The 17,625-nt window shown below is 48.8% G+C and overlaps 1 protein-coding gene across 3 annotated transcripts in view; it reads left to right on the forward strand.

Annotated features, from left to right (window-relative positions):
* LOC144694037 (TRAF2 and NCK-interacting protein kinase-like) overlaps window positions 1–17,625 on the forward strand; it is a 242,556-nt gene that overhangs the window by 171,907 nt on the left and 53,024 nt on the right. For 2 of the 3 annotated variants that reach the window (XM_078564386.1, XM_078564387.1), the window contains exons 18-22: window positions 1,861–2,025; window positions 3,158–3,418; window positions 6,175–6,281; window positions 8,433–8,608; window positions 10,458–10,555. In XM_078564386.1, the coding sequence (XP_078420512.1) occupies window positions 1,861–2,025; window positions 3,158–3,418; window positions 6,175–6,281; window positions 8,433–8,608; window positions 10,458–10,555 (807 nt within the window). The remainder of the gene's footprint in view (window positions 1–1,860; window positions 2,026–3,157; window positions 3,419–6,174; window positions 6,282–8,432; window positions 8,609–10,457; window positions 10,556–17,625) is intronic. The other variant, XM_078564388.1, reaches the window with a different exon arrangement.

Consider the following 17,625-nt stretch of genomic DNA (forward strand, 5'->3'; position numbering starts at 1 on the left):
TACCTACACCACATGGACTGCAGCGGTTTAAGAAGGCAGCTCACCACCACCTTCTCAAGGGCAATTAGGGATGGGCAATAAATGCTGCCTAGCCAGCGTCGCACGCACCCCATGAATGAACAAAATTAAAATGTCAAATTTGGGTGAAGAGAATTGAATGTAAGACTAACTCCAATTGGTTTAGAGCCAGGTAAAAAGTTTATAGTGCAGGTCCTCAAGGTGACAATGTGGCTCATTTAGATGACAGGTTGTATTTGTGGAAAGGGAAATGTTTTCCTCCTTTCCAAGAATGAAGATGCAAGCAGCTCTTTTCAGCTGTGATATATGAAAGAAAGTTTGTATTTCTTGAGAATAGTGGAGTCTCTGGTCTGCTGGAAAGTTATTGCCATGAGCTGAAGAATATTCGCCAAGCATTCCAACTTTAATCTTGCACCTCTCAGCATTCATGAAAAAACAACTGGATACTTTCAGTGTGCGGGCTCAGTATCACAGAATAACTCTCGAGTTGATGGACCTCCAAGCTTAACCTGGAAGGACTCGCTCAGAAACCAGCTTATGCTTTTAGAAACCACAACCTCAAGTTTGGAAGCATTTTTCTCTTGGATTTTGATCGATTTGGAACATTGAAGACAGTGCCTTGTGTCGCCTGATGCAGCTACGATTTTTAAGCTTCCTTTTGCTATTCCTGTCTTCTCTTGGGCTGTTGAGGGTCGAGGATCTGATGGAATTCCTGGTGTCTCTCTCTGATTGAATCTCCAACATCTGGGAATGCTTGCCTGAAGCTGTTAGGAATTAGTAACCAGTGCTGAGATGATCTGAAATGTCTAATTTGCTTTAAACTCTTCATTTTGCTCCATTTGATTTGTAATTATACCACTTGACTATGAGCCTTTCAAAAATGTTTGCCCCTTCACAAGTGAGGCTAGCAATGACTCAATGGATGAGAACTTAACTTGTTCACATGGCATCCCTCTGTTGGCTAATTGAGTGGAGATGTTAACCTATTTAAAACACTAAATAACACCAGTGTTAAGATGACAGATGGGGCTACATCCTATAAACGGGTTAATTGTCCTCTGCTAATGTCATAGAGGGTCAGTTCTGGATTTTAGTCGTGTGGTATAATGCAAGCGGCCTTATGGTTGTAGTCCATTAATCTCCAAATAATCCAGGAGTCGTGTAGTGTGACTGATTACTATCAGCTTCAGTCAACTTAGTACCAGGCATTAATCAACTCTGCCTGACCTTTTGGTGTTCTATATTTTGGTGTCTGATGGATTGATCTGCTTTGAATGCATTAGAACTTTAACTATGTGGCCATGGCGCCTGCAGTGCTATTTTTTTTAACCAGAAGCAGAATATTTGAAACCCTTGCAACGTTGAGAGATTTTGGTCCATTCTCAGACCTGAATGTAAAAGAAAACACAATTCCAACTGTCTTAGAGCCTTGAACCCTAGGCCAGAGTGCCCTCTCCAGATCGGAGATGTTGGGGTAGCCCCATTGTAGACCTTGTCAGTACAATGTCTGCCAACTCTCTGTGTTTTTATCCTCTGATTTGATTTTATACTTACCCCAAACCAAAATTCCCTTCCTATTTCATCCCCCTCTCCAACTCATTTGGAATGTGCTTTCTTGGATCATTGTGGAGAAAGATTCCAATCTGAAAAAGTGGGCTGAATTCTAAGACCTCCCTCTGCCTTCTTTGGCTCTCTCCAAAATATTCTGCTTTGGGTTAAGGTGAGTGTTGAGAGGAGGTTTGCTGGACAGGGTTTGGAAGGTGTTATTTCGATGTTGCTAATACTTCTTTCTTTCTTTTCCTCACCACCCACCCCCCCCCAACACCTCTTCTTGGCTTTTAGGTGGAGGAACGCTCCAAACTAAACCGTCAGAGCTCACCAGCAATGCCACATAAGTTGGGGAACAGGATGTCTGATCCAAGCATGCCACCTCGCTCCGAATCATTCAGCAACAATGCAGTGCAAGCTGCAAGAACACCACCAATGCATAGACCTGTAGAGCCCCAGGTAGCAGAGTCCAAGGTTCCTACACTCTTCACCTGTTGCTTGCATGGGGGGCAGCTTGAAATATTATGGATTGGTGACATTTCCAGAAGACGCTATTCCTGCTTCGCAAGCTTGTATCGAATTTTACAACATAGAAAGAGGCTTTTCAGTCTGACTTGGGTCCATGCTGGTGTTCATGCTCCACACCAGCCCCCTTCCATCATACCTCATCTCACCCTATCAACATATCCTTTTATTTCTCTCTCCCCCGTGTGTTTAGCTAGCTTCCCCTTAAATGTATCTGCTGTTCGTCTCAGCCACTCCCTTTGGTAGCGAGTTCCACGTTCTCGCCATTCTCTGGGTAAAGTTGTTCCTCCTGAATTCCCTATTGGGTGTAATAGTGACTATCCTTCTGGCCTCTAATGTTGATCATCCCACACCTCATCCAACACACCCCGTAACCCTCCCCCCGCCCCCCACCCCTCCCCAACCACCTCAAGTAGAGATAGCTCCTCTGCTTAGGCCAGTTGAGCACCTTTGTAATTTTAAAGGCCTGTCAGGTAAAATTGGTCTTGCCTGATGGTGATGAGCTCTTGGTTCTAGCAATGTACTTCTTTTGCACTTTCCCCAGTGCTTCCATACCTGTTTCTATGCTTGTGCTAAACCAGTTTGAGGATTAAAGGCACCAGGGTCCCATACAGCCCAGGTTGGTCTCAAGTCTTGCTGGGGATCCTATTCCCTTCCACCCCATCCACTGCAGCTGGATCCTGGAGACCTGGGAACTCCAAGCAGGATGTTGGGAGAACTGAATGGAGAAGCATCTGGAAGATGGGAATTAGGAAGGAGTTTAAATTCAAGGTCAAAGTGCAAAGAGACCTTTAGGAAACCTTTCGAAGACAGGTTGGAAAGGCGCCTGGTCTCCCTTCTTCACTGCCCCCACCACCCCTACTCTCACTCCATCATCATTGTGTGCAGCCGCTTTTTAAACAGTTCTAGAGTTTAAGCCTCCATTATTTTCATGCACAGAAATTCCTTTCCATGTGATGGTCACTCTCTATTTGTGACAAGCTCCTTGAGTTTGGCCTCCAATGTGCCACAAGATAATGTACACATTTGCAGATCTGGGAGGTAACTCTAATTTCCTTCTGCGCAGGTCCAAGTAGCTCACCTGGTTCCTCTGAAACCCCACGGCACTTCCATGACGGGCTCCCAGTCCCTTCACGAGCAGCCAACTAAGAGTATGTCCAGCGCTTTCCATTCACAAGAGGGGCTAATGTCACATCGTGCCGAAATGCCACGGCAGAACTCCGACCCCACGTCAGAAACCCCGCCCCTCCCTCCCCGCATTGGGTCAAGAGAAGAAAAGTATGGGGGCAGCGCCTGGCACAGGCAAGAGGAGGACACCCCACCCAAGGTAATCAACTCGTCATGTGGTCTCGTCTCTCTGCAAGGCTGCATTGAGGCTGATGAAGACAACAAGTAGGGTTGTCAACTCTGGATGTTACTCCAGGTGCTGTCATCACATAACCTCCAACCACTCCACCTCCTCTCCACACTGTCATCTCCAAGTATGCCTATCATCCCAGAACTTAGCCTTCCCATAGTTAATCGGAACGTGACACACTCTTCAATGCCAAATTCGATAATTCTTGACTGTTGGTCAAACAGTCCTCGCCCGCCCCCTCCATCTCCAAATTTTATAGAACAAGTAAACACTAAGCTTTGGAAGAAATTGAAATAAGCCACTTTTTTCCCCCTCCTTGACCGTTGCTTGCAACCGTGTCCAGAAAGTTAATCTTTAATTCCTGGAGATTCCGGAACAGTCCCAGAGGCTTGGTCCGCCTAGGTCCAAGATGCACCATATGTTATAGGTTCTATAGCAGCATTGTACTCAGATCCTACCAGGTCAGTGGCATCCTCTTCTAGCACCATCCAGTGGTAGGATGTTAGGTTGGCACACAGACAAGCTAAAAGGGTGAGATACCTGGAGCTAAATTGCCAGTGCAGGTGAGGAACTAGAGATCACAGGCCCTGAATTTTCAATTATCCCAGTCTCCTACAACTTTGCCTAGAGATTGACAGAACTCCAGGTGATTTTTTTTGGGCCACTTAAGCTGTTCCTCCAGGGGGCTTTACCATGCTCCTGTATAGAATCGTACAGCTCAGAAGGAGGCCATTCAACCCATCATGCCCATATTGGCTCTCTGAAAGAGCCTTGCCATTAGTCCCATTCTCCCTGCCCTTACCCCATAGCTGTGCAATTGTTCTCCTTTCAAGTGTCTCTCCAATTCTCTTTTGAAAGTTACAATTGAATCTCCTTCCACTCACCTTACAGGCAAATCACAATGACTCGTTCAGTAAAAGAAACAATTCTCCTCTTGCCTCTGGTTCTTCTGCCTATTCTCTTAAATCTGTGTCCATCTGGTTGCTGACCCTCCTGCCATTGGAAACAGTTTCTCCCTACCCGCCCGTTCAAAACCATTCATGATTTTGAATGTTTATCAAATTCCCTCTTATACTTCTCTGCTGTGGAGAGCAATCTCAGCTTCTGCAGTCTCTCAACATCATTTCAAACCCCTGCACCCTTCAGAAGTAACATGCCTGACCTCTTTTGCTTGACATGAAGTTCAGCATCATTTTCAGATTAGGGGGAACAGGGTTGTGAACACCTCGGTTAAATCTGCCCTAAAGAGAAGCCCAATGGAGATCTCAGCCTTTCAGAAAGGGGGCAGATGCGTTCTGGTGTCCGAAGGGATCCACGGTTACTGAAGATACCTTTCAAGAAAATATGATAGATAAAGGCATGTAATTGTGTGGGTGTGACCAGGCACCTACCTGGACAACAGCCCCCTGATAACTTGCCCAAGGTGGATGCGGGAATCTGGCTTGTGTTAGCTTGGCTCAGTTGGTGGCATGAGGTTGACAGTTGTGGGTTCAAGCCCCACTCCAGAACTTGATCACATAACCTAGGCTGTCAGCCTGGTGCTGTGTGAGGGAGTGCTGCACTGCCAGAGGCACACTGTGATGTTAATCTCCCAGGTCCTCCTGCCCTATTCTGTGGGGTCCAGTTCGTGTAAATGGCATTAATACTTAATGATTACAGGATTCCCTGTAGATCCGCCCCTAACATTACAGCGATAGGGGATAAAGCCCCTCTGCAGAAATTCCAATCCCGTTCAGTCACCGTTAGGGAAGTGGGGGAGTTTTTGCCGTTGTCCTGGGGTCCGACATTCTTCCCTCTGGCAACACCATCAGAAAGGGCTAACTGAATGTTCATCCCATTGCTGCTTCTGGGGTCTTGCTCTGCACAAAATGGCTGCCACATCTGCCTGCATAGCAACAGCTGCTGCACTTTAATGTGACTGATTGTCGGTGAACGAAGCACTTTCTGAGATGGGATTTGGTGCTGTAACATAAAGATAAATCTGCTCATTGTCTCGAAGTCACTAAATGGTGGAAGCTGCAGTCCGAACACAGCCTCATGGGGGAAAAGCGAATCACTTCAGGAAAAAACCCCTCCCCAAGCACGCAGCGTCCCCAGTATAAAATTCAAGAAGGGTATTCCCACTTGGTCCATCTGATATTGGAAAATTGTTTCCAGTCATTTTCAGAAATAGGAACAGGAGGAGGCCGTTCAGCCCCTCAAGCCTGTTCTGCCATTCAATGAGATGGTGGTTGAGCCGTATCTGAACCCCATCTGTCTTTTTCTCCATATCCCTCCATTCTGTTAACCATCTAAAATCTACCAACCCCAGTTTTGATAGCTCCCATTGACCCTCAGCCTCCAAAGATTTTCTGGAGGGAGGGAGGTCCAGATTTCTACACCCACTTTGTGTGAAAAAGTATTTCCTGATATCCCCCCTGAACGATCTGGCTCGAATTTTACGGCCGTGCCACTTGTTCTGAACTCTTCCCACCAGAGGAAAGAGTTCCTCTCTCCCGTCCAGTCCACTGAACCCCCTTTATCATTCTAAAAACCTCCATTAGATCACCCCTCAACCCTCAGCACCAGTATAAAGATTGGTTTATTTTTATACACTAAACCCTGCGTCTGTCTCTCTCTCTTTGTGACCAGTTTAGAAGCCACATTATTGCTTGTTCCCATTCCCACAGTGACCCCCTGCTGGCTCTCATTTCCTCATTGTGACTCTTTTAACTTTTTATACTCAGGTCCCTCAAAGGACGACATCTATCTCCCCAGCACCTGGGCGCAAGAACTCTCCAGGAAACAGCAGCGGATTGGCTAATCGACCCAGTGCCCAACTAATAAGAGCAAGGTAATCAAACCAAGGAAGGATTAACCTGGCAAAGCATTCCTCAGCTATTGGGAAACTTCGTAGTAAAATCATTTCAATGCCTGGTTTCAGTATGGGTGCTGAAGGGGTGTATCAACATCCTGGGGGTTACCACTGACCAGAAACTGAACTGGACCAGCCATATAAATACTGTGGCTACAAGAGCAGGTCACAAGCTGGGAATCCTGCAGCGAGTAACTCACCTCCTAACTCCCCAGAGCCTGTCCGCCATCTACAAGGCACAAGTCAGGAGTGTGATGGAATACTCCCCGCTTGCCTGGATGAGTGCAGTTCCAACAACACTCAAGAAGCTCGACACCATCCAGGAGAAAGCAGCCCAGTTGATTGGCACCCCATCCACAAACATTCACACCCTCCACCACTGAGGCACAGAAGCAGCAGTGTGTACCATCTGCAAGATGCACTGCAGCAATTCACCAAGGCTCCTTCGACAGAACCTTCCAAACCCACGACCTCTACCACCTAGAAGGACGAGGGCAGAAGACACATGGGAACACCACCACCTGGAAGTTGCCCTCCAAGTCATTCAACATCTTGACTTGGAAATATATCGCCGTTCCTTTACTGGCACTGGATCATAATCTTGGAACTCCCTCCCTAACAGCCCTGTAGGTGTACCTACACCACAGGGACTGCAGCGGTTCAAGAAGGCAGCTCAACACCACCTTCTCAAGGGCAACTAGGGATGGGCAATAAATGCTGGCCCAGCCAGTGAAGTGCACAACCTGTAAATGAATAAAAAAAATTAGCAGTGGCTGTAAATGTTACGTAGGCTGTGATTTATGATGGGCTTAGTGGATCTTATAACTGCAAGAATGATTCTTGAAGGAATCAAAATGATACCGTACAGAAGCCATCATCCAATCAGCAATAGCCTTCAGGGAAGGGCACCTGTCAGCCATGGTTCAGTGGGTAACACTCTGACCCGGGAAGTCGTAGGTTCAAATCCCACTCCAGAGAGTAAGCACAAACACTGAGGCTGACAATTGCAGCTCAGTACTGAGGGAGTGCTGCACTGCTGGAGGTGCTGTCTTTCGGTTGAAATGTTAAACTGAGGTCCCCCCCCCCCCCCCCCCCCCACCACCACCACCACCTCCACCTCTCCAGGTGGATGTAAAAGATCCCACTGGCCATTTTACAAAGAAGAGCAGGGAAGTTCTCCCCAGTGCCCTGGCCAATATTTATCCCTCAATCAACATCACTAAAACATATTTTCTGGTCATTATCACATTACTGTTTGTGGGAGCTTGCTGTGCACAAACTGGCTGCATCACTACAGTGACTACACTTCAACAAGTGCTTTGTTGGCTGTAAAGCATTTTGCAACATCTTGAGATTGAGAAAGGCACTACAGAAATGCAGTGTCTCTCTTCCTTATTACACGAGTCACTGTTGTATTCTGTGTACTGTGTCTCATATTTACAGTAACAGTCAATCACTACATGCCCTTCCTGGTGAGTGAGTGTCAGTTCACCCAAATCCCTGGAATATTCACATCCCCCAGGGTGAAGGAAAGAAAAACCATCCAGTTTTCCTGTTTCTGGTCATTAACTGGTCCCTCGGTCACTGTCCAGTCTCAGGTCCCCCGGTCAGCGCACAGTGCCCGGTCAGCGCCCAGTCCCCCGGTCAGCGCCCGGTTCCCCGGTCAGCGCCCGGTCCCCCGGTCAGCGCCTGGTTCCCCGGTCAGTGCCCGGCGCCCAGTCCCCCGGTCAGCTCCCGGCCCCTCGGTCAGCGCCCGGCCCCTCGGTCAGCGCCCGGCCCCTCGGTCAGCGCCCGGTCCCCCGGTCAGCGCCCGGCCCCTCGGTCAGCGCCCTGTCCCCCAGTCAGCAACCGGTCAGCGTCCGGTCCCCCGGTCAGCGCCCGATCCCCCAGTCAGTGCCCGGTCAGTGCCCGGTCCCCCGGTCAGTGCCCGGTCCCCCGGTCAGCGCCTGGCGCCCAGTCAGCGCCCAACACCCTTGTTGTGATGTGTGGCTGAGGATTTGTTTTGGGGAGTTTTCTCTGGAGCTGGTGCTGGAGTCACTGTGATGAGTGCTGTCTGTCGGTAGAGATACTTGCAGAAGTCTCTCTCTGGATGAGGATGTTTCGATGACTCTTCTCTCTTTTCCCTCGCAGTAATCCTGACCTGCGGAAGAATGAGAACCTGTTGGAGACTCCTCTACATCGCACCAGCAGCGGCAGTTCATCCAGTTCGAGCACTCCCAGCTCCCAGCCCGGCTCCCAGAGCGGATCCCAGAGCAGCTCCCAGCCTGGCTCCCAAAGTGGATCCAACGAACGCAACCAAATCCGAGGTAAGGAGGCCTGGGGAGGGTGGGGTGAGGGGGACAGAGCAGGTGAGTGAGGAGAGGGCGGTGGTGGGGGAGGTGCTGGTGGTGGGAAGGGTGGGAAAGGATGGGAGATTTGGGGAGGTGTTTCGCAGGGAGGAGGGGAATGAGGCGTGGAAGGGAGGGAAGATGTGGGGATGGGATTGAGGGGAGGGGAGGAGGAGTGGGGAGCGACGTGTGTGTCATATTTAGATGTGTCCCTGGTTGCTATGGAGATGAGACAGCCTCTGACTGAACGATAACACGGTGAGCCCTATTACATCGGAAGATCCCGAGTTGGAAACACTCTCCAGATAATCCCAGGAATGGAGACTGCTGCATTGCTGTGCAGATTAGGAACCGTTAAGGAAATTCCATACATCTTACAGAGCAGAGACAGGCCATTTGGCCCACCTAGTCCATACCAGTGATAATACTCCACACCAGCCTCCTCCCACCCTCTTTATCTCACCCTATTATCATAACCTTCTATTCCTTTCTCCCTCGTGTGTTTATCCAACTTTCAATGCATCGACTCACCTCAACTGCTCCCTGTGGTGACAGGTTCCGTGTTCTCTGCGCTCTCTGGGTAAAGACACTTCTCCTGAATTCCCCACTGGATTTATTAGTGACCCTCGTATACTTCCATTTTCGTACAAGTGGAAGCACCTTCTCTGCTCCCGCCTTACTAAACCTCTCCCTTATTTTAAAGACTCCTGTTGTCACAGAATGATACCGCACAGGATGAGGCCATTTGGTCCATCAGGTCTGCACCTAATTAGGTCACCACACCCCCACCCCCCCCCCACCCATTCTGAGAGGAGAGGGATGTTTAGCCTTGTTTTTGATCCTGCCTGGGAGAAGGTATTCTGAAGGTTAAAAACTGTGAGAAAAGCAACAGGAAAACTACCCCAGCTACCCATCCTCCAGTAAGAGCCAGGAGACCCCCCCGAATGAGATTTGAGTGAAGCTTTGTCCTAGAGCAAGGACACAACAAACGGCGGAATGAATAATCGTTTCGACAACTGAGTGCTAACAGCTTGATGCTCCCCCGCTTATAATGTTAAAAGGGCGATCTTTATTTCAAATTCCCATCCTCTTATTCAAATCCCTCCATGGCCTCACCCCTCTCTATCTGTGTATTCTCCTCTAGCCCTACAGTCCCTCTAAGATCTCTGCACTCCTACAATTCCAGCCTCTTGAGCGTCCCCGAGTTTAATCACTCCACCATTGGAGGCTATCTGAAACCCAAACTCTGGACATTCCTCCCTAAACCCCTCTGCCTCTTTCCTCCTTTAAGACCCTCCTTAAAACCTGCTGCTTTGACCAAATTTTTAGTCATAATATGTCCTTATGTGCCTCGGGGTCGAATTCTGTTTGATAATCACCCCTGTGATTCTTGGATCTTTTTTTTATTATTCGTTCATGGGGTGTGGGCATTGCTGGCTAGGCCAGCATTTATTGAGTCAACCACATTGCTGTGGGTCAGGAGTCACATGTAGGTCAGACCGGGTAAGGACGGCAGTTTTCCTTCCCTAAAGGACATTAGTGAACCAGATGGGGTTTTTAAGACAATCGACAATGGTTTCATGGTCATCATTGGGCCTTTAATTCCAGATTTTTTGTTATTGGATTCAAACTCCATCCTCCACTGTGGTGGGATTCGAACCCCCGGTCCCCAGCGCATTACACCGGGTCTCTGGAATACTAGCCCAGTGACAATACCACTACGCCACCGCCTCCCCTTTTTCTACATTAGAGGCACTATATAAATGCAGGTTGCTGTTATTGAAGATGTTTGTGCAGCTTTCAGTGTTGTGTCTTTGTGTTAATGCAGGAACAGGGAAGCCAGAAGGATCACCAGTGCTGCCTCATGAGAGCTCACGAGTGAAACCAGAAGAGGGACGTGAGTTGACAAGGCCAGGGAGACCTGCTGTAAGTGTTTAACTAAACCCAATTCCAAACTCTACTCCTTGAATCCAGAAAGGCAAAAACCCACTGACGCACTAATTCAGTGAACTAGACGTCTTTGCTGCTCATAGAATGAGGCACTAATTATTGTCTGGTATCCGTCTGTAGATCATTGTAACTTACAGAACAGAAGGAGGCCATTCAGCCCATCATGCCTGTAACCTCTTTTTGAAAGAGCTATCGAATTAGTCCTATTTTTTTCCTGTTCTTTCTCCGTAGCCCTGCACATTTTTTCTTTTCAAATACATAAACGATTCCCTTTTGGTGTCCCATGGGATCATAGAATGGTTACAGCATAGAGGGAGGTCATTTGGCCGGTCGTATACATGTTGGCCCTCTGCAAGAGTAAATCACTTAGTACCAACCTTTCCTTGTAGCCCAGCAACATTTTTCTGTTCAGGTGTTCATCTATTTCCCTTTTGAATGCCACTATTGAACCTGCCTCCACCACACTCTCAGGTGTTCCAGATCCGAACCACTCATTGTGTAGATAGGTTTTTCCTCATGTTGATGTGGTTTCTTTTGCCGATCATCATGAGTCTCTGTCCTCTGGTTCTTGATCCTTCTGCAAATGGCAAGAGTTTCTCCCTGTCAACTCTGTTCAGACCCCACATGATTTTGAACACCTCTATCAAATCTCCCTTCAACCTTCTCTTCTCCAAGGGGAACGTCTCAGCTTCTCCAATCAATGCTTGTGACTGATGGATGTCCCTTATGGCTGGAACCATTCTGGTAAACCTTTTCTGCAGCCTCTCCAATACCTTCACCTCCTTCATAAAGTGTGGTGCCCAGAACTGGGTGCAATGCTCCAACTGAGGCTGAACCAGTGTTTTATACAGGTTGATCATAACCTTCCTGGTTTTTGTATTCTATGCCCCTATTTATAAAGCCCAGGATCCTGACAGCTTTATTAACTGCTTTCCCTACCTGCACCACCACCTACAATGATTTATACATGGACACCTCCGACCCGGCATTCCCTTTAGAATTGTATCCTTTAGTTTGTCTTGCCTGTCCGCATTCTTCCTACCAAAACCTAGCACTTCATATTTCTCTGCATTAAATTTCATCTGCCACATGTCTGCCCACCCCACCAGCCTGTGTCCTCTTAAAGTTTATCGCTATACTCCTAACATTTCACAATACTTCCAAGTTTTGGGTCATCTGCACAGTTTGAAATTGTGCCTTACACAGCCAAGTCCCGGTCATGAATATATATCGAGAGTGGCAGGGTGCTAATGCTGACCCCTGGGAAACCTCGCCCAAACCCTTTCTCCAGCCTGAGTGAGAAGCGTTCATTACTCCTCTCTGTTTCCTGTCGCTCGGTCAATTTCATATCTACACTGCCGCTGTCCCTTTTCCTCCACGGACTCTAACTTTGCTGACAGGTATGTTGTGCAGCATTTTATCAAACACCTTTTGGGAAGTCCATGTACACCACATCAGCAGCATCGCCCTCAACCCTTTCTGTTACCTCTTCAAAAAAAAACAACCCCAGCAAGTCAGCGACAACATGATTTGCCCTTAACAAATCCATGCTGGCTTCCCCTAGTTAATCTGCACTCGTCAAACTGACCCGTTAGATTTGTCCCGGTTTATGGTTTCCAAAAGCTTTCCCACCAACTTGTTTTTCTGATGCATTTAGGGCCGGGTGTTCAAGGCCCGATTGGGCCCATGTGATTCCCTTCAGCTGTCAGACTCCTGGGCTCAATGCTCTCAAGTGGCAACATGTGGCACTGCACGACAGTCTGTTGGTTTGACACCACCCCACGCCCATACCCCGCCACCCCCTTTCAACAACACCTGACTTTCCCCATCTTCACCTCCGTCCAATGGCCTGTTTCGGAGCGGTTCATTTACAGCTGAGCAGCCCCTTCCCACCACACAGGCTTAAGAGTGTGCAGAGGAGATTGATTAGAATTGTGTCAGGGTAGAGGGACTTCAGAGGAGAGACTGGAGAAGCTGGGATTGTTCTCCTTAGAGCACAGAAGGTTAAGGGGAGATTGAATAGAGGCGTTCAAACTCCTGACTGGTAGATAGGGGGAAGCTGTTTCCATTGGCAGGGGGGTTGGTAACCAGTGCGACACAGAATTGGCAAAGCACAAGATAGGAGTGAACAGAAATGTTTTTACACAGGGATTTTAAAAATTTATTCATTCACGGGATGTGGGCTTCGCTGGCTGGGCCAGCATTTATTGCCCATCCCTAATTGCCCTTGAGAAGCTGCTGGTGAGCTGCCTTCTTGAGCCGCTGCAGTCCATGTGGTGTAGGTACACCCACAGTGCTGTTAGGAAGGGAGTTCCAGGATTTTGATCCAGTGACAGTGAAGGAACGGTGATATATTTCCAAGTCAGGATGGTGAGTGACTTGGAGGGGAACTTCCAGTGGTGGTGTTCCCATCTATCTGCTGCCCTTGTCCTTCTAGATGGTAGTGGTCATGGGTTTGGAAGGTGCTATCTAAGGAGCCTTGGTGAATACCTACAGTGCATCTTGTAGATGGTACACACACTGCTGCTACTGTGCGTCGGTGGTGGAGGGAGTGAATGTTTGAGGGTGTGGTGCCAATCAAGCCGGCTGCTTTGTCCTGGATGGCGTCAAGTTTCTTGAGTATTGTGGGAGCTGCACTCATCCAGGCAAGTGGGGAGTATTCCATCACACTCCTGACTTGTGCCTTGTAGGTGGTGGACAGGCTTTGGGGAGTCAGGAGGTGAGTTACTCGCTGCAGGATTCCCAGCCTCTGACCATCCCTAGCCTCCGTTGTCATCTGGCATGCGCTGCCTGACAGGACAGTGGAAGCAGATTCAATACCAACTCTTAAAAGGGAATTGGATAAATACTTGAAGAAATTTGCAAGACTGGTGGAGAAAGAGCAGGAGAATGTGATTAATTGGATAGATCTTTCAAAGAGCCAGTATAGGCATGATGGGTTGAATCACCTCCTTCTCTGCTATATGATCCTAGGTAGACTTTGACCATCTCCTGGGCCCTAGATTGCATGAGAAACTGGACAATGTCTTTTCTTGGTTCCTCTGTTTTATTTAATGAATAAAATCAAGTATAAAGAAAGGGATGAGCAAAAAACCCAGTGTTTGAACCCACCCTCACTCAGACACCAAGGGTGGTATTTAATGGAGGTGACAGGGTCGCACCCAGCAGCTGGAGAGCTGGCGAGAGCCAGGCCTCACCTCCTTTCAACAAGGCCTGCAGCATGAGGAGCAATCAGGCATTCAACTGGACAGCGTTAGGCCTTCCCTCTGGGGGAGGACCCAATGAAGAGCTGCCGGCCAATCGGATGCTGACAGCTCTTCATTGCTTGGCAACACCACTGGGGAAGCGGGGGCTGCTGCTGGTATGGCGCCCACCCAAGACCCAGGATCACCATGGACCCAGGCACGGGGAAGGGTAAAGGGGATTCAGCAGCATGGGCAGGTGTTAGATCTCACTGGACTGCCCCCATTCTCAAATTTAAAAAAAAAGTTTATTCATTCACGGGATGTGCTGGCTGGGCCAGCATTTATTGCCCATCCCTAATTGCCCTTGAGAAGATGGTGGTGAGCTGCCTTCATGAACCACTGCAGTCCATGTGGTGTAGGTACACCCACAGTGCTGTTAGGGAGGGAGTTCCCGGATTTTGACCCAGCGACAGTGAATGAACGGGGCTCTATTTCCAAGTCAGAATGGTGAGTGGCTTGGAGGGGAAATTCCAGGTGGTGGTGTTCCCATCAATCTGCTGCCCTTGTCCTTCTAGTGGTCATGGGTTTGGAAGGTGTTGTTGAAGGAGCCTTGGTAAATTCCTGCAGTGCATCTTGTAGATGGTACACACTGCTGCTACTGTGCGTTGTTGGAGGGAATGAATGTTTGTGGATCTGGTGCCAATCAAGTGGACTGCTTTGTCCTGGGCAGTGTCAAGCTTCTTGAGTGTTGTTAGAACTGCACTCATCCAGGCAAGCGGGGAGTATTACATCAAACTCCTGACTTGTGGCTTGAAGATGGTGGACAGGTTTTGGGGAGTCAGGAGGTGAGTTACTCACTGCAGGATTTCTAGACTCTGACGTGCTCTTGAGGCCACAGTATTTATATGGCTAGTCCAGTTCAGCTTCTGGTCAATGGTAACCCCCAGGATGTTGATAGTGGGAGATTCAGTGATTGTAATGCCATTGAATATCAAGGGATGATGGTTAGATCCTCTCTTGCTGGACGTGGTCTTTGCCTGGCACTTGTGTGGCGTGAATGTTACTTGCCGCTTGTCAGCCCAAGCCTGGATATTGTCCAGGTCTTGCTGCATTTGGACATGGATTGCTTCAGTACCTGAGGAGTCGCGAGTGGTGCTGAACATTGTGCAATCATCAGCGAACACCCCACATCTGACCTTATGATGGAAGGAAGGTCATTGATGAAGCAGCTGAAGATGGTTGGGCCGAGGACACTACCCTGAGGATCTCCTGCAGGGATGTCCTGGAGCTGAGATGACTGACCTCAATCTACCACAAACATCTTCCTTTGTGCTAGGTATGATTCCAACCAGCGGAGAGTTTTCCCTCTGATTCCCATTGAATCCAGTTTTGCTCGGGCTCCACGATGCCACACTCGGTCAAATACGGCCTTGATGTCAAGGGCAGTCACTCTCACCTCACCTCGGGAGTTCAGCCCTTTAGTCCATGTTTGAACCTTTGTGTCCCTCGATTAGACCTGAGTGCCTTTGAATGAGAAACTCCATTCCCCACCACCCCATACCCGCCCCAGGGACCTGCAAGCAACTCCAACAGGCCTGACTTCTCGGACTTTCCAATTGGCGAGTCCCCCGTTGGCCGGGGGAATTACCAGTAACGGCGGAGTGTAGTCCATAACTGGGCATTAATTGCCCACTTAAGGGCTTTGATTGGGGTCTTCCACAGACCTTCCCATAATGGACATAATTGGGGCAGTGGAGGGAAGGCAGCGAGGTCTCTACCCACCACCCTCCCGCCTGATTAATTGCCTATCCGCCACCAACTTCACCACAGGGCAGACATTAAATTCCACTCCAAACGTGCAGTCCTGTTGTGTACTGAGTGTGGAAGTTGTACTGTGCTTAATCGATCTCAGCTGGAGATACCATTAAAATGTTAAACTTAGTCTCCGTGTGCTTGGGTACTAGCAAAGTAATGGAAGGGGTCATCAACAGTGTCATCAAGCGGCACTTGCTTAGCAATAACCTGCTCACTGACTCTCAGTTTGGGTTCCGCCAGGGCCACTCAGCTCCTGACCGTATTGCAGTCTTGGTTCAAACATGGACAAAAGAGCTGAACTCCAAAAGTGAGGTGAGAGTGACTGCCCTTGACATCAAGGCAGCATTTGACCGAGTGTGGCATCAAGGAGCCCTAGCAAAACTGGAGTTAATGGGAATCGGGGAAAACTCTCCGCTAGTTGGAGTCATACCTAGCACAAAGGAAGGTGGTTGTTGGAGGTCAGTCATCTCAGCTCCAGGACATCACTGCAGGAGTTCCTCAGGGTAGTGCCCTTGGCCCAACCATCTTCAGCTGCTTCATCAATGACCTTCCTTCCATCATAAGGTCAGAAGTGGGGATGTTCGCTGATGATTGCACAATGTTCAGCACCATTCACAACTCCTCAGATACTGAAGCAGTCCATGTCCAAATGCAGCAAGACCTGGACAATATCCAGGCTTGCGCTGACAAGTTGTGAGTAACATTCATGCCACACAAGTGCCAGGCAATGACCATCGAGAACAAGAGGGAGTCCAACCATCGCTCCTTGGCATTCAATGGCATTACCATCGCTGAATCCCCCAATATCAACCTCCTGGGGTTAGCATTGACCAGAAACTGAACTGAACCAGTCATATAAATACTATGGCTACAAGAGCAGGTCTGAGCAGGTCAGATGCTTGGAATTCTGCAGTGAGTAGCTAAGCTCCTGACTCCCCAAAGCCTGTCCACCACTTACAAGGCACAGGTCAGGAGTGTGATGGAATACTCCCCACTTGCCTGGATGGGCGCAGCTCCCACAACACTCAAGAATTTTGTCACCATCCAGGACAAAGCAGCACACTTGATTGGCACCCCATCCACCACCTTCAACATTCACCCCCTCCACCACCGATGCACAGTAGCAGCAGTGTTTACCCACTAGGAGATGTATTGCAGCAACTCATCAAGTCTCCTTCGACAGCACCTTCCAAACATGTGACCTCTACCCCCTAGAAGGACAAGGGCAGCAGACACATGGGAACACCACCACCTGGAAGTTCCCCTCCAAGTCACTCACCATCCTGACTTGGAAATATATCGGCCGTTCCTTCACTGAAGCTGGGTCAAAATCCTAGAACTCCCTTCCTAACAGCACTGTGGGTGTACCTACACCACATGGACTGCAGCGGCTCAAGAAGGCAGCTCACCACCACCTTCTCAAGGGCAATTAGGGATGGGCAATAGATGCTGGCCCAGCCAGCGAAGCCCACATCCCATGCAAGAATTTTTTTAAAATGTGAGGTCGGACTTAGACGGGGATTGTCCTGATCCTGATCATCATTCAGGTACTTCTGGGAATTGTGGGAAAGTTTGTGCAAAATGATATGAGGCCTGGCTTCTGAAGTGTCCTCACCCCTCCAAGTGCACACTACCCCCAGCCCATTGTTACCTAGCAGCCTGATGCACGAAGAATGTACCGGAAGTTACCTCTGGAATGGTAAACCGATGAGAGTCAGGAGGAGGTGATTGGAGATAATCTGATGAAATGCCAATGGAGGATTCTTTGCTCCCCTTTGCACCCAGGCGATTAGAGAGCCAGTCGCTTCACCGCTGGTGTGGGCTGTGAGAGACAGAATTTTACATCACATGGCCACAATCACTCATTGCCTATCGGGTGACAGAGCTGCTGATGCCTGGCCTCGATTGTTGATGCATTGTTTTGATGCCAAGGTGCTCTCCTGAGGCACTGATGACAGAGGTCGCTACCTGTAAACAAACAACCTTCCCTTTAAGTTGGCTGGGTCACTGTGCATTCCAGGTAATGACTTGTCCTTGTAACATTGG

The sequence above is a fragment of the Cetorhinus maximus genome, chromosome 19 (genome assembly GCF_964194155.1).
Source record: "Cetorhinus maximus chromosome 19, sCetMax3.hap1.1, whole genome shotgun sequence".
In the NCBI taxonomy this organism is placed as follows: Eukaryota; Metazoa; Chordata; class Chondrichthyes; order Lamniformes; family Cetorhinidae; genus Cetorhinus; species Cetorhinus maximus.